We start from the raw sequence: 17,508 nt of genomic DNA, 5'->3' as shown, positions 1-17,508 counted from the left end.
ATAAGTTACTATAGTTCTCTCCCCACAAGACCCAATGAACAGCAGTAAATGTTTGCAGCCTGACTTTCCAGTAAGTCTCGTTTGGCAAATGACAAGATCTCCCTCTGGTTGGCATGATCCACTCTTCTGCCTGGTGGATGTCTAGTCTATTGATTTTGTACCTGCCACACTGCAGGACAGGACAACACACAGGAACCCAGGCAGAAGGAAAGCCTCCCCCCTTTAAAGAAGGAGCACCAATCAAGGCCTCAGAAAGGCTCATTTGTTCTGAAAATGTGCTTTCAGTCTGCAGTTCCCTAGCTTCTGGAAGCCCCAGTTGGCTCTTATGGAAAGATAGTGCTATCCTCCAGAGTCAACCAGCACTGCAATTCCTAGGAGAATGGAGACAGTGTAGGGGCTAAACACATCTGCTGGGAGGTCCCAGCAGATGTACTTGGTAGATTGCACTTTGTGACCACCATAAAGCTTCTTGCTCACGTTCTGGCAACACAGTGGGCTCACAGGCAGTTATCTTACGCTTTCCTCTCTGCTGGGAGAGGCATGGCTGACAATCTCAAAGCAGCCCAGCAAATGCTGAAGGAAAGAAGGACTTGAATAAGGTTAATTCCAGATGTGGTTTTTCAGAAATAAAGCTCTATGCAGCTTGCTAGTCTCCTGCGGCTGAGGAAACTACGTAGCTCAGAGGACCACATAGGGTGGCCAAGTGTTTCTCCCCATCTCAACCCCTGGGCTGTGACATCTGACCTGGCAGGTTTAATGCTCTCTAACCATGTCTGGGGAAAAGCTTTGCCTGGGGATTTTCTGTCCTTTGTGCTGAACAACACAGGCAAAGATGCATGTTTTGTATCTAATACAAATATTTCCATACACTTAAATGTGTTCAGTCAACATGAAATAATTGTAGTGGTACAAGATGGCTTTTTGAGTGGCTGCATCCCACAGAGTCTCTTTCAAGATGCCTGAGCATCACTTTCAGCTTTTACTGGGAAGGATTTTCAGTGGGTTGAGGATTGTCAGTTCAAATTTGAGCTTTCCTAACTGCATTCCGTCTTTCCAGTTTCAGCAAAAGATTGGCAGGTGCTCCAAACAACACACTCCATATTCTGTGTCTGCTTAGCAAGCATGGAATTAAATACTAAGACCTCACCTGCCACATCCCTGACTCAGCCTCTCTCCAGTTCATCAGGAAATCCTCCAGCAGGGCCACAGCCTGGGCACAGCTGTCTGGTCCTCCTGCCCAGACCCATCTTTGGATGTCTGCCGGCAGGCTGGCCAGAAACTGTTCCAGGACCAGCAGCTCCAGGATCTGCTCCTTCGTATGCCTCTCTGGCTTCAGCCATTGGCAGCAAAGCTCCTGGACTTGGCTGTACATCCTTCGCGGGTCTTCCAGCTCCGGGCAGCAGAACTGCCGGAAGTGCTGGCGCTGCTTCTCCCTTCTCAGGGCTTCACCTCTCAAGATGGCAGCCTTCACTTTCCCATAGTCCCCCTTGTCTCTGGCTGCAAGGAGGCTGAAGGCCTGCTGGGCTTCTCCACTCAGGGCAGGCAGGAGCCGAGCCACCCACTCTCCTCTGGGCCACTGACAGGCTACAGCCACTTGCTCAAAGGAGGCCAGGAAGGCCTTGGCATCATCCCAGGGTGCGGCCTCTGACTGCTGGGGGCTCTGAAGGGTCTGGAGGAACTGCTGCCACTGGGCTTCCCAGCGCTGTTGCATCCCCCTGCCTGGCTCCTCTTGGTCCTGCTGTGGCTTCCTCAGAGATTCAGGCTGATCTCTGATTCTGACTTCTCCTGTCCCTTCTGTTCCTTCCTCTGGACCTCCACTTGTTTGCCCATTCAAGGCTTTGCTCCTGATTCCACTCCTGCAAAATGGAGACCTCAGGATAGCCTCAGGCAAACACTTTGCTCTCAAACCCTAAAAGGACTGAGGAGGGGATGATCCAATCACTTTCTCTTGGCAGCTCTTATTTCATTCCCAAAAGGGATGGCTCAGGGTTGATGGGTTTTACTTGGTGACAAAAGAGATGCAAATGTCAGAGGCTGCCAGCAATCCAAGACCTTTCCCTGGAGGTAAAAGGGGGGTTTCCTACTGAGCCAGAGACACAGTGAACATAAAAACAGCCCCACTGGATCAGGCCATAGGCCCATCTAGTCCAGCTTCCTGTATCTCACAGTGGCCCACCAAATGGCCCAGGGAGCACACCAGATAACAAGAGACCTGCATCCTGGTGCCCTCCCTTGCATCTGGCATTCTGACATAGCCCACACACACACACAGAAAAAACCCTATTTTCTAGGTTTCACCTTCTGGTCAACTTGCCCCCCTCCCCACTAACATTTGGATGCAGCATGTACTCCTTCATCAATGGTGAGGGGGATAGGATTGGGCTGTTAGCTGTTCAGGGGAGACTGCACTGACCCACAGGAGAAGGGGGGCAAGAAGACTCCATAGCAGCTGGGCCAGGAACCTCAACCTTCATTTTTGCCCTCCAGCTGGCAGTCCCAAATGGAAATCATGCAGTCATCCATGAGGGCTCCTTCCCAAGGGGCCTGAACTAAGCTCCACCCAGAGGGACTGCTTCCAAGAAATGAGCTGCAGCCAAGAAAGGCCAACCCAACATGGCCCCCCTTGTTCCTTATGACAAGAGCACCAGGAGTCTGCACATGACAGCTTATCCAAAGTCACTCCAGAGCCGCCTCCCAGCAGGCATTTGCGAGAGGACATCACAGGGGGGTCCCAAACAACTTGTTCTCAGAACTTCCTTGCTCTTTCCATCTTCAGTTGCCTACTCAGCAGGGTTGTCGTAAGGCTTTCTCCCTCTGCCTCTCTCAGCTGGGAAGTACCAATAACTCTGAATATTGTGACCTTTCCATTACAGTAAGAAGAGCCGATTGAGGGGATGATTTGTGGACACTTCTGTGTTAGCCCCAAAAGTGTGTAGTTTGTCAGTGGGTTGCTTCAATATTGGGGTTCTATCCTGCATTGTATCTGTCCTCTGAATTACTTACTTAAGTCCCAATCCTGTCCAATTTTCCAGCACCAGTGCAGCTGCCATGCAGCCCCTAGGCATCAGAACAGGTTACCTTCTGGAAGCCTCCAAAACTGCCCTCCCACCACCGGATGCAGCGCACACCCCATTGGCAGGGCTATACCAGGGCTGGAAAGATGCTGCCCTTCTCTGCAAGGGATCAGGGGACAGCCTGGCCACGTTCACACGAGACCTGCTCGTGACAAGCAGGAGCAGCAGAGCAGGAGGAAGGAGCTCAGCAGGGGAGGGCTCCTTGGGGGGCAGGCTGATGGGGATCAGTAGGGCCCAGCTGCAGGAGGATCCCAAAGTCCCCGCATCCTCCTCCAAGGAGTCCAGGAAGGGTGAGGCTGGAGGTAGGGCTGCTCAGGGCTGATGGGGGAGGGCAGGGGAAAGGGATAAGTGGGGAGGGGCAGGGGCGGGAATGCTGGTGCAGACGCCTCTCCCTGCCCGGGGTGCTCTGAGGAGGGATGGAGGTTTAGGAACCACTGCCTTAGCACATCACTTCTGGTTTTTCGGGCAAAACAGGAAGCAACATATTAAGACCTTCTGAGGCTGCGTGCAGCATCCCTGAGTCTCAAACACCCTCCAGACATGACCAGAGCACAGCTCCAGTCATGTTCTGGGAGGGTAATTGCTGTAGGAGCAGCACTGCCACCCCCCCAAAACTTTGCCCAGAAGCACAGCATCTCCTGTGCCTGCCCAGCTACAGAGGGAGCCTGTTTTTGACATACAAAAGGGGCATTCAAGAGTAAGTGGTTCAGGAAGAGGCTCATTAGCTTGTCCTGTAGAAAACGCTGTGATGAGGGTGACAGAATTTATTGTAGCTTTGAACACACAAAGGCTCAGGCAATTCAGTTACTGGCCTAGATGGTGTTTGTTTTGCAGTTAGCGAGGAAATGTCTTTGGGTGCAATCCTGCCCTTCACTTAGGCTGGTGCAAGTCCCTTGCGCTGGCCCAGGAGTGTCGCAGATGTCATAAAGCGCCTCCTTAGGGGGAAGCCGCGCTCAAAGAAGTAGAGGGACAGCGGGTGATGGGTGGTCCCGGGGGGGCGGGGAGCGGTCCATGGACCACACTTTGAGCACCCCTGATTTATGTGAGCTTGCAAGCTAAGCTAGAAACTACTTTATTCTTCTGTTGAACTTGCCTCCAGTCTCAACCCCTCATATAGATTTGGGGAAGGCATCAAAGCTTTTTCATTCATTAGGAAAGGATTTGTGTGAACTATCCTGTTAGAAATGGTCAACGTTTATGCATACAAGCGATAGAAGCTAGTGAAAGCCACATGTCATAATGTCATATAAGCCACTTATGCTAAATGTTTACTCATGTTTTCTTATGCTGAAACTAGTCATTTATGCAAATGCTTGTTCATGCAATGTTATGGGTAAATTAGTCAGGTTTATATATGTTCCCATAGACAAACTTGCAAGGATTCATTTCTGCCATCTCTGTTTGAAACAGTCTGATTTAGGCCAAAGGTAAAGCCAGCCATAAATCAGTCCAATTAAAGTGTTATTTGACAGCCAGCAAATGTTCTTTTGAAGGAATTAGAGAGTCATACAGGACCCCAGCTACAGAAAAATTCCCTTTTTAAATAAGTGACCCATGGAGAAGAAAAGGTTTTAAATAAAATTCAGTTAGGCTTCTCTAGGCTTAAAATACACCAATGGATTAGTTATTGGTAATATGATAGAACCTGAATGATTAAAAAAAATCAAATGCTAGGTCCCAGCTTCAAGCAGGCACTGAATGAGCCTAAGGAATGTCCAGTTTTAAGGAATGTCCGGGCAAACTGCCAAAAGAAGCTGAGATGTCCAATTGCTAATTAACATGATATATGGAAACAGCTAAACAAATGAAATCCATGGCAAGAATAGGCTAATTAGAAACCTGTTAATTCCCTTAAAACCAAAATTGTATTGGCAACCTTCAGTCTCGAAAGACTATGGTATCGCGCTCTGAAAGGTGGTTCTGGCACAGCGTCTAGTGTGGCTGAAAAGGCCAATCCGGGAGTGACAATCCCTTCCACACCGGGAGCAAGTGCAGTCTGTCCCTGGTCTGTCTCCCTGGCTATGGGCCTTCCTTCTTTGCCTCTTAGCCTCATACTGTTGGCAAAGTGTCTCTTCAAACTGGGAAAGGCCATGCTGCACAGCCTGCCTCCAAGCGGGCCGCTCAGAGGCCAGGGTTTCCCACTTGTTGAGGTCCATCCCTAAGGCCTTCAGATCCCTCTTGCAGATGTCCTTGTATCGCAGCTGTGGTCTACCTGTAGGGCGCTTTCCTTGCACGAGTTCTCCATAGAGGAGATCCTTTGGGATCCGGCCATCATCCATTCTCACGACATGACCAAGCCAACGCAGGCGTCTCTGTTTCAGCAGTGAATACATGCTAGGGATTCCAGCACGTTCCAGGACTGTGTTGTTTGGAACTTTGTCCTGCCAGGTGATGCCGAGGATGCGTCGGAGGCAGCGCATGTGGAAAGCGCTCAGTTTCCTCTCCTGTTGTGGGCGAAGAGTCCATGACTCGCTGCAGTTAAAACCAAAATATGCATCTGTTAAAAGCTATGTTACACCAAAGCTTCATGTTAAAAAAAATTATTTAAAATGTAATTCAACAAGTTTTCCCATTTGAGCCAAATGTTTGAGTGTTTGTGGCTAAAAAAAAAAAGAACTATAAAGAAAGGCATTTCTCTGATCTTAGTCTAATGTAGGAAGTTTTCACTGAGATGGCAGAGGAATGTGCCACTGGCAACCTGCCAGAAAGGGAGAACACACATCCTGCTGCTAAGCCTCTATGTGAAAATAAAGAATTGGCTGTTAGGAATGCCAATAGCTATAATAATTATTAAAATTATTCTTTAAAGTGTAGCTGATGCTAGTGTGGTAGTTTAAGTAAATATTTAATAGGTTAATTATAAAAATACACAGAAGTGAGAATTGACTTAAAAGCCACAAGTAGCAGCCAGAAGCAACCTTGAAAAGGCTAAAGTTAGTTAGTTGGAGTACATTCCAATTCTGTAAGATTCAAAGTCTTGTTTGATGTTTTAATTGAAACATAACTCATAGGGAGATTTGAAAATAATGAGAAGCCAAAGATGCACCTGCAAGAGACTAGAGAGTGCCAGGAAATGAGATAATTAAAAGGAACTTATCTCTTAGCACCAAGAAGCGTAAAATAAAGAGACATAACTTAAATCATTTTAAGAAAGTCTGAGCTAAGCAGCCATTAATCTTGTCTAACAAGAATAGTTCATGTACTGGACATAAACATGATAAAAAATGATCTATCTCTGATGTCACCCAGCTCTTCAACCAATGATAGTAAGATTTTTAGAACAAAGAACCTAGGGGTATTTAAGCTGAAACATGCTTTGGAAAGTTGCTATTCTCTGGAGGCACTGAGAGTTACCACAGCTCTCTCTGTTTCCCATTTTGAACACCAAGAGAAGCCCATTGCTGGCAATGAATAAAGACTTGGAAATCACCACAATTTCAGTCTGTTGAGTTTGTTCTTGAACCCTGAAGACACCGTGCAACACAAGTTCTGAGCATATTTTCAGAAGTTCTTGTTAGACAATGTAAGACAATGAGGGCGCAATCCTAACCAGGTCTACTGAGAAGTATGTCCTATTTTGTTGAATGGGGTTTACTCTAAGGAAAACGTGGTTAGGATTGCAGCCTGAGTTGGGCAATTATGCCTTATTTAAGAAGACAGTTCAAATCAGCTCAGAATCCAGGCAGAGCATGTAAGGCCCACATTCAGAGTCTTAAAGGAAAAAAATAAAGTATAGCCCAGTGTACTCCATGCTTTAAGAATCCTTTCTTTCAGTGATCAGCTTTCAAGGCAGAAAGCAGAGTTTGCTACTCCATACCTCTATGGCCAAAGTTTTTGGGGATTAAGAGCCCCACAGGAAAAGGTAGGAAGCAGTGACGATTCTGGCTCCTGTGCTGCCTGGGGTCAGGATTAAAAAATGCTGGTCGCATCTGGAGGCCTTCTGAGGATCTGAAAATATCACTTCCAGTTTTCCAAGAAACCGAAAGTGATGTTTTAAGGCCCTCTGGAGTGCAGCCTCTCTGGCCCTCAGAAGGCCTCCAGATGGAGAGGCAGTGGAACTTGGTGACCCTTGGGGCAGCACAGCTTGGGGGGCTGCACCGCCTCAGCCAGAAACACTTGCACCCGTGGACCCACCCACATCCCCTGGGTTTAGCTCCCATGTCCCCTGGCAGGCACATGATTGGAAAAAGACAAGGTCTACTGCAGGAATCTTTCAGATGCCGAAACACCACAGAAGCCTCCAGGGGATCAAAGTGCCCCAAACCAGAGAAGAACGGGCAGGAAATGGCAGAGAGAGCTCAGCCTCCACTGTGATGATGCAGGTGCTGTGGCTTCTGGGTAGCCTGTGGCTTCTGGTCACCCAAAACGGAGGCTCTTGATTCTAAGCTAACCTTTGAGTTGCCATAGAATCAAGTAGCCCCATTGTGGGACTCCTCGCTTTACCCAGGGGAAGGGGATGAAAGTGCCACGGCCAACCTCTTGTTCCCTGAAAGCCTCTGGGCCACTCACCTGAACATGACCAGAACTGTGCTCTGATTGTGTCTAGAGGGTGTTCTGAGGGCCAGAGAGGTTGAATGAATGAGCCCATTCATTTATTCACTCATCTAAGTTCCATCTCTAATTTATTTATTTAAATTTTATATTTAAAAAATTTTCCGGCCCTACACACCATGCCAGATATTTGATGCGGCCCTTTGGCAAAACGTTTGGAGACCCCTGCTTTAGAGTAAACAATAGTAGAACGGGAGGATCTAGGAGGTGTAGCAGTGCACCCCTTCTGAATGAACCAGGCAAGAAAAACAGTCAAAACTAGGTTTATTGAAGAGCGGAGGAAACAAAGTAATAAGCAGAGGGAGTGCAAATGATCCAAGAGAGGCATTTATCCAAAGCCAAACATTTGGGGGATGGTTCGGGGATTATCCCCCCACAGTCAGCTTCCAGTTCCATCTTCCACAATTAGCACCTCTGCTGTGCTGGACAAGTAACTGCAGCTCTCATTATGCTGCCATGTGTCACACAAGATCGGATCAACTCATGATATGGTGTCCTAAGTTACGTCACTTGCTTAGGCATGCTGGCAATTTAAGTATTCTGATACAGTGGTAATCAAAGGTATTTTCATTTAAATCTATGGGAAACAATTCCTACAGCAAGACACCCACTGTAAAGGGCCTGCAGACAGAGCTGGTACAAATGTGGCAGCGCGCTGAACCTGGGCTGGGTTGACCAGGGCTCAAATTTCTTCCCAGTTAAAAAGATCACAGCATAGCTTTGTACTAATCAGTCTAACCTACCTGAAAAAGTTGTCATGAAAATAAAAATGAAACTCTTCCATGGGGAGTGGCCATGACTCAGTGGTAGATCTGCATGCTTTGCAAACAAAGTGTTCCACCGCTGACATCTCCAGGTAGGGCAGAGAATAATTACAGTTTGAAATCCTAGAGAGCTGCGGTTTCCTATGTTTTATGTACAGTGACGTGAGAAAGATAAGTAGGATGCAAGTACCCAAGCAATATTTTATTTCCCCAAGAAAAGGGTTGGCAAGGCTCTTCAGAAGGTGAGTTCATCTTCACCAAGCAAGTGTGACTCTCAAACTCTCCTTAATATTTGCATAATAATCTTTTTTCATTCCAGTGCAGGTGAAAGATAGAAATCTTCACAGCTTAACTGAATGTGTTACTGGAATCAAAATGGGCCAGGATGTGTCCCTCCAATTTAGTACCAACATGTGGGCACTGATCAGGCTTCACATGTGTACTGTCTCATGTTCGTCATGGGGTGGGAGTCACCATGGCCACCTGCTCTGCTTTCACAAGCTGAAGCGTACCCTTCCCCCTTACAGAGAACCAGCAGGTGCCTCCATGGGGTAAGAAGAAGAGGAAGCCAGTGTGATTTAAACAAGATTGAGCCACCTTGAGGGCCTCTTGGGAGGCGGAACAGCAGCCAACAGATACCTAGGGCTAAAAGTGCCACCTATTTGAATACTTGCACTTATTTACATGCCATCTCTGTTCAGTCTCCTGAGACTTAAGTACTCCCCAGTGAGTCCGTCTGACACCTGGTTCATTCTCTCCTTAACACATAAATGCACTCTTCATTCACTGCATGACTGCACTGTTCTAGTATTTATTCAATTCTCACATATTTTTGAAATGCCTGTCTAAAATGGCAACAGAAACTCTGCCAGTGCACCAGGCACTAGCATTACAACAGCACATCCTGTGAACACAAGGACCGCAAAAGAAAAAAGGACACTATATTAATAGCAGCACAGTAAGAAGCCTTTGGCAAGGCACCTGGAAAAGACAGCATCCCTGCTGAAGTCCTAAAATTCTGCAAAGAGATCATCGCTACTGAGCTGCATGAAATCCTCTGTCTCTGCTGGAGAGAAGGTGAAGTACCTCAAGACATGAGGGATGCAAACATCATCATGCTGTACAAGAACAAAGGTGACAGGGGTGACTGCAACAACTACCGCGGCATCTCTCTCCTTAGCGTTGTAGGAAAGCTGTTTGCCCGAGTTGCACTAAAGAGGCTCCAGGTACTTGCAGAGAGCATCTATCCAGAATCGCAGTGTGGATTCCGAGCCAACAGGTCCACCACTGATATGGTATTCTCCCTTAGACAACTGCAGGAGAAATGCAGGGAACAACGACAGCCACTCTTTATAGCCTTCATAGATCTCACAAAGGCTTTCGACCTGGTCAGCAGAGACGGCCTCTTCAAGATTCTCCCCAAGATTGGATGTCCACCCAGGCTCCTCAGCATCATCAGATCTTTCCACAAGGACATGAAGGGCACTGTTGTCTTCGATGGCTCCACATCAGACCCTTTTGACATCCGAAGCGGAGTGAAGCAGGGCTGTGTTCTTGCACCAACCTTGTTTGGGATTTTCTTTGCTGTCCTGCTGAAGCAGGCCTTTGGAACTGCAACAGAAGGCATCTATCTCCGGACCAGATCAGACGGAAAGCTCTTCAACCTCTCCAGGTTGAGAGCAAAGTCCAAAGTCCAGCTGAAATGTCTGCGTGACTTCCTCTTTGCCGACGATGCAGCTGTCACTACCCACTCTGCCAAAGATCTCCAGCAGCTCATGGATCGTTTTAGCAAAGCCTGCCAAGATTTTGGACTGACAATCAGCCTGAAGAAAACACAGGTCATGGTTCAGGATGTGGATTCACCTCCCTGCATTACAATCTCTGAGCATGAACTGGAGGTTGTCCATGACTTTGTGTACCTTGGCTCAACGATCTCCGACACTCTTTCTCTCGATACCGAGCTAAACAAGCGCATCGGTAAAGCAGCTACCACGTTTTCCAGACTCACAAAGAGAGTCTGGTCCAACAAGAAGCTGACGGAACATACCAAGATCCAGGTCTACAGAGCTTGCGTCCTGAGTACACTTCTGTACTGCAGCGAGTCATGGACTCTTCGCTCACAACAGGAGAGGAAACTGAACGCTTTCCACATGCGCTGCCTCCGACGCATCCTCGGCATCACCTGGCAGGACAAAGTTCCAAACAACACAGTCCTGGAACGTGCTGGAATCCCTAGCATGTATTCACTGCTGAAACAGAGACGCCTGCGTTGGCTTGGTCATGTCGTGAGAATGGATGATGGCCGGATCCCAAAGGATCTCCTCTATGGAGAACTCGTGCAAGGAAAGCGCCCTACAGGTAGACCACAGCTGCGATACAAGGACATCTGCAAGAGGGATCTGAAGGCCTTAGGGATGGACCTCAACAAGTGGGAAACCCTGGCCTCTGAGCGGCCCGCTTGGAGGCAGGCTGTGCAGCATGGCCTTTCCCAGTTTGAAGAGACACTTTGCCAACAGTCTGAGGCAAAGAGGCAAAGAAGGAAGGCCCATAGCCAGGGAGACAGACCAGGGACAGACTGCACTTGCTCCCGGTGTGGAAGGGATTGTCACTCCCGGATTGGCCTTTTCAGCCACACTAGACGCTGTGTCAGAACCACCTTTCAGAGCGCGATACCATAGTCTTTCAAGACTGAAGGTTGCCAATACAATGTGCTGGACATCTTCACACCACATTCTTTTCAGAACTTGCTTCCGGATGGAGAGTAAAGGGCGCAGGTGTTTGCAGGTTAGCAAAAGCAAGCAGAAAAACACAAACCACCTTGTAAAAACCACCTCAGTCGCACTTCACCTCCACTTTCCACTACAAAACACCTTGCACATCTCTGTTGAGCCATGATAGCCACCTATCTGCTCACCACTGATAAAATCATGTGCCTCCTGCTCCTCTTTTGAACATACAGCAAACTTGAAGTGCAATCCCAGGCATGTAGGCAGGTCTATTCAAAAGGAGTCCCCACTGAGTTTAATGCGTCTCCCCCAAGGACTAGTATAGGATGGCAGTCTCAGTGTTTGCTGACAGTGTGTTAGGCACTGAGCATAACTTAGAAGTGAGTGACACAAACCCTCCTTAGGAGGTCATGGTTCTAACGAGGATAAACCAGAAAGTACTGTAGGAAAACAGCCAATGGTTTCTAGTGCGACTAGATGGAACCAGGATCTCCAAAGATGCTTAGGAGTTTCCACTATCTAGAAGTAGTTTTTACTAGTTGGAATAATTAGTAATGCTGATTTTTGGTTGTTATTGCAATGCGTGTGTGTGTATACATATACACACACACTCTTTATTATTATTATTATTATTATTATTATTTCAAATCACAGAGTGATACAGGAGGAAGAGGCATATGGGAGCAAATGGGAAGAACAAATTGCGGGCCTCTTTTTGTCGTATGTGCTCCGTTAAACACCTGGTGGGACACCAGCACAATAGCCTGTGGCAAGGCAATGCCATAAAATTAAGGCATTTTATTAATTAAATAATTGGGTAAAGAAATCATTTCTTTTGTCTGTTCTAATTCTCCCAACAGTCAGTTGTAGTGGATGTCCGCTGGTTCTGGTGTTTTGGGAGAGGGAAAAGAACATTCCTTTACCCACTCTATCCACCCACTGCATAATTTACATCTCAGTCATGTCCCCCCCTCCCCTCAGGCGCTTTTTTAGTAGTCTATATTGGCAGCCTTCAGTCTTGAAAGACTATGGTATCGCGCTCTGAAAGGTGGTTCTGGCACAGTGTCTAGTGTGGCTGAAAAGGCCAATCCGGGAGTGACAATCCCTTCCACACCGGGAGCAAGTGCAGTCTGTCCCTGGTCTGTCTCCCTGGCTATGGGCCTTCTTTCTTTGCCTCTTTGCCTCAGACTGCTGGCAAAGTGTCTCTTCAAACTGGGAAAGGCCATGTTGCACAGCCTGCCTCCAAGCGGGCCGCTCAGAGGCCAGGGTTTCCCACTTGTTGAGGTCCATCCCTAAGGCCTTCAGATCCCTCTTGCAGATGTCCTTGTATCGCAGCTGTGGTCTACCTGTAGGGCGCTTTCCTTGCACGAGTTCTCCATAGAGGAGATCCTTTGGGATCAGCCCATCATCCATTCTCACGACATGACCGAGCCAACGCAGGCGTCTCTGTTTCAGCAGTACATACATGCTAGGGATTCCAGCACGTTCCAGGACTGTGTTGTTAGGAACTTTGTCCTGCCAGGTGATGCCGAGAATGCGCCGGAGGCAGCGCATGTGGAAAGCATTCAGTTTCCTCTCCTGTTGTGAGCGGAGAGTCCATGACTCGCTGCAGTACAGAAGTGTACTCAGGACGCAAGCTCTGTAGACCTGGATCTTGGTATGTTCTGTCAGCTTCTTGTTGGACCAGACTCTCTTTGTGAGTCTGGAAAACGTGGTAGCTGCTTTACCGATGCGTTTGTTTAGCTCAGTATCGAAAGAGTGTCGGAGATAGTTGAGCCAAGGTACACAAAGTCATGGACAACCTCCAGTTCATGCGCAGAGATTGTAATGCAGGGAGGTGAGTCCACATCCTGAACCATGACCTGTGTTTTCTTTAGGCTGATCGTCAGTCCAAAATCTTGGCAGGCCTTGCTAAAACGATCCATGAGCTGCTGGAGATCTTTGGCAGAGTGGGTAGTGACAGCTGCATCGTCGGCAAAGAGGAAGTCACGAAGACATTTCAGCTGGACTTTGGACTTTGCTCTCAGTCTGGAGAGGTTGAAGAGCTTTCCATCTGATCTGGTCTAGAGATAGATGCCTTCTGTTGCAGTTCCAAAGGCCTGCTTCAGCAGGACAGCGAAGAAAATCCCAAACAAGGTTGGTGCAAGAACACAGCCCTGCTTCACGCCGCTTTGGATGTCAAAGGGGTCTGATGTGGAGCCATCGAAGACAACAGTGCCCTTCATGTCCTTGTGGAAGGATCTGATGATGCTGAGGAGCCTGGGTGGACATCCGATCTTGGGGAGAATCTTGAAGAGGCCGTCTCTGCTGACCAGGTCGAAAGCCTTTGTGAGATCTATGAAGGCTATAAAGAGTGGCTGTCGTTGTTCCCTGCATTTCTCCTGCAGTTGTCTAAGGGAGAATACCATATCAGTGGTGGACCTGCTGGCTCGGAATCCGCACTGTGATTCTGGATAAACGCTCTCTGCAAGTACCTGAAGCCTCTTTAGTGCAACTCGGGCAAACAACTTTCCTACAACACTAAGGAGAGAGATGCCACGGTAGTTGTTGCAGTCACCCCTGTCACCTTTGTTCTTGTACAGCGTGATGATGTTTGCATCCCTCATGTCTTGAGGTACTTCACCTTCTCTCCAGCAGAGACAGAGGATTTCATGCAGCTCAGTAGCGATGATCTCTTTGCAGCACTTTAGGACTTCAGCAGGGATGCTGTCTTTTCCAGGTGCCTTGCCAAAGGCAAGGGAGTCCAGGGCCACGTGAAGTTCTTCCAGGGTTGGTTCACTGTCAAGCTCCTCCAGCAAAGGCAGGCACTCAATGTTGTTCAGCGCTTCTTCGGTGACTACATTTTCTCTGAAATATAGCTCAGAGTAGTGCTGCACCTAGCGTTCCATCTGCTGCACCCGATCCTGGATGACCTCGCCTGTGGCAGACTTCAGAGGGGCAATTTTCTTCTGTGTTGGACCTAGGGCCTGCTTGATACCGTCATACATCCCCTTGATGTTGCCTGTGTCAGCTGCTACCTGTATCTGGGAGCATAGCTGAAGCCAGTAGTCGTTAGCACATCTCCTGGCAGTCTGCTGGACTTTGCTGCGAGTAGCTCAGAGGACCTGCAGGTTGCGTTCACTGGGACAGGCCTTGTGTGCTTCTTGAGCTCTCCTCTTTTCCTCAATGACTGGTGTCAACTACTCAGAGTGGACTTCAAACCAGTCTGCCGTCTTGTTCGTCTTCTTGCCAAATATGGACAAGGTGTTGTTGTAAACGGCATTCTTGAAATGTTCCCATCTGTTGGATGCGTTTGCATCGACTGGGCCTGGAAGAGATTCCTCAAGTGCTCGTGCAACTTCCTCCACTTTTCTCTGATCCCGGGTCTTGCTGGTATCAATGCGAGGTCTTCCTTCCTTTTTCGTGTGATACAGTTGCTTTGTTTGCAGTTTCACTCTGCTGCACACCAGGGAGTGGTCAGTGTCACAGGCAGCACTCTGATAGCTGCGTGTGATCTTGGTGCTGGGAAGGCTGGAGCGTCTGGTGAGAATCAGGTCGAGCTGGTGCCAGTGCTTTGATCTTGGGTGTCTCTAAGAGATTCTATGTTGGGGCTTCGTGTTGAAGAACGTATTGCTGACACAGAGACCATGATGACAGCAAAACTCTAGCAGGTGTTGGCCATTCTCGTTCATCTTCCCAATGCCGAACTGACCTAAGCAAGTGGGCCACGAACAGTTATCAGCACCAACTCTAGCATTGAAATCGCCGAGGATGAACAATGGCTCTTTTACGGGGATCTTCTTGATAGCGGTGGCCAGGTCATCATAGAATTTGTCTTTGGCTTCTGCTGGAGACGACAAAGTCGGTGCATAAGCACTGATGAGAGTGACAGGTCCTGCTGATGACTGAAGCTGCAGGGACAAAATTCTTTCACTTCCCACAGTAGGTGGGATGATGGACTTCAGCAGGGAATTTCTGACTGCAAAGCCAACACCATGTTCCCTGGTTTCGTTTGGTGGTTTTCCCTGCCAGAAAAATGAGAAATTTCTCTCCTTCTGGAAGAGAAGAAGCCTCGTTTGGTGGTTTTCCCTGCCAGAAAAATGAGAAATTTCTCTCCTTCTGGAATCTGGAAGCCTCGTCTCTTGAAAGGCGACGATGTCCATCTGCAGTCTGCTCAGCTCCATGTCGATGACAGTTGTTTTGCGTGCGTTGTCTATTGCTTGCAGGTCATCAGAGAAGCCAGGTGTCATTGTCCTAATGTTCCAGGTGCCCAGCTTTAGGGAAGGAGTTTTCTGTTTTCTATTGCATGGTGCAGAGTTGTCGATCCGCTTGTCGGTTTTCACCCTAAACCCCATGCACCCCATGAGGTTAACGGACCGTGGCGAGGCAGCACCTTACTGACTGGGGACTGCCCAGCTTAAGGCGGGCAGTAGCTGCCCAATGAGATGCAATGATCTCTCCCACCGTCGGAAGCAGCCCCTGGCGTCACGCTCTACGCCAATCGAGCGAAGACTTATAACCGGTAAACTGCTGCTTCCCGTGTTGTGCCAACACCGTATGGTGAAGTTGGAGTGACCTCTCCAGTGCGCAAAACCTGGGTAAATAAGGCATGGAGGATAGGCTGTTACCCATGCAGCAAATCCCCCCCTCCACATTGCTGGAATGGTCCAATGGAGAAGCCAATATGGTTGGTTCCAGCGGCGTCGCAGGAGTTGCCAGAACGTGACTGTGTTCAGCCATGAACTGCCTCAGGGACTCCAGCTCCTGATTTTGCCTCGAGGTTGACTCCTGAAGCCTTTTCCACAACTGGATATAGCCACAAGGCAGTGGAGGTTTGGGATCAGAGTTTTCCTTCTCCTAGATGAGTTGCCTTCCCCCCTCCCACCCCGGATCCTCCGTTTCACTCACACATCACTCTTTCCAATTTCCAAGTACCCACAATGCCCTTTCCCCCCTCGCACCTTCCGTTTCACTCACACATCACTCTTCCAATATCCAAGTACCAACAATGCCCTTCCCCCCGCACCTTCCGTTTCACTCACACATTACTCTTCCAATTTCCAAGTACCCACAATGCCCTTCCCCCTGCACCTTCCATTTCACTCACACATCACTCTTCTTTTTTAGTAGACTGAAGAGCTTTTAAGATATGTAAAAATCAGGAAGCAGATCAGCAAGAAATCAGCCACAGAGTTCCTCAAGCTGGTTACAGGAGAGTGTATTTGGAAGGAGTGGGGAATGCATCAGAGTACAGCTGGGTTAGACACGGCATGTTTCGTTTCTTGTCCAGACAGGGCCCTTTTGAAAGACCAGCTTATTCACTAGTAGTAATAAGGGGGACTGTTTTCATTACATTTGTCAGTGTTGCAGCACTTGGTAACCTCTACATCATGCTGATACTCATCCGTCACTGTTTTGTTACATTCATTGATATCAATCATCCGAGTGCAGCCAGCCTCCCAGGATGAGCGCTTGCTATCTGAATGGGAAAAGAAAGCAATTGGAAACTAGGGGATTCGTAAACATCACTGAAGGGAGTTGGAAGAAGGGAGGGCAGCCCCATCTAAGTCCCAACCCAGCTATCCCAGTTGACTCAGTTAAGCCTGCTGATTGGGGGTAACAATAGCTTACCTATGTAGAGTGCCCTTGTGAAACATTGTTCCTGTCCACAGGCATAGCAATCAGCATAAGACTGTCCTGCAACCTCATACCTGGTGTCACGGGCACCAAAGACCCTGTGCTGAAAGAGAGAGTGTGTCATGACAGAATGGAAATGTGAGCAACTCATAGATTTTGGTTTTTTTGTATTATGCTTCCTAATGACTAAAGAAGAATACAAAATGGCCCAACCCAGCCTGCCACCCTTACTGGTTTAGCAAGGCCTTTCTCTGCAGGTTTGGGGGGCCTCATTCATAAGTGACCTGACACTCCTTTTATTCTCTTCCTTTTGATTTTTCTAGGGAAGGAGCCCTACCCTGAAAAGTCAAATCAGACACTGAGGATTACAGGCAAGAGTGCAGGTGGTGTCTGGTCACTCATATGCCAAAGGCGCACTTTCCCGAAGGGGTTCACACCTCACCTGGCCTGCTACTGTTGCTCCTATGCCCTCCCTCCCACCCATGACTCTGTAGGCATCCTGTGATGAACCAGATGATCAGGTACGGAACAAGACCAGCTTGTACTCCTCCTTGCTGGGCAATTCCTGAATGCCCTGGCCCTGAGCCAGCCAAAGGGAGGAAGGAGCTGCAGCCATAGTGGACGGTGGACTCCCTGGCACTCCTGCCACAGCCACACAAAGGAAAACTCCTCTCTGTCTTTTTGGGTACATGGGGGGAGGCAAAGCTGTCAAGCATGTTAAGAAAAGCATATGGTTTTTGCCCAAGGATCACCAGAAAACTGCTGAAAATGTTAAAT

The 17,508-nt window shown here is 48.3% G+C and overlaps 1 protein-coding gene across 1 annotated transcript; it reads right to left on the bottom strand.

The window, feature by feature from the left end:
• Positions 1-339: 339 nt before the first annotated feature.
• Positions 340-17,347, bottom strand: LOC136639127 (uncharacterized). Its single transcript, XM_066613146.1, has 4 exons — positions 17,257-17,347; positions 16,468-16,573; positions 1,148-1,856; positions 340-480 (listed from the first exon to the last, which is right to left on the bottom strand). The coding sequence occupies exons 1-4, from the start codon at positions 17,345-17,347 to the stop codon at positions 340-342; spliced, it is 1,047 nt and encodes a 348-aa protein (XP_066469243.1).
• Between the last annotated feature and the right edge of the window lie 161 nt (positions 17,348-17,508).

The sequence above is a fragment of the Tiliqua scincoides genome, chromosome 2 (genome assembly GCF_035046505.1).
Source record: "Tiliqua scincoides isolate rTilSci1 chromosome 2, rTilSci1.hap2, whole genome shotgun sequence".
NCBI lineage: Eukaryota > Metazoa > Chordata > Lepidosauria > Squamata > Scincidae > Tiliqua > Tiliqua scincoides.
Note: the sequence above shows the minus strand (reverse complement) of the source record. Positions and strands in the feature narration are given on the sequence as shown.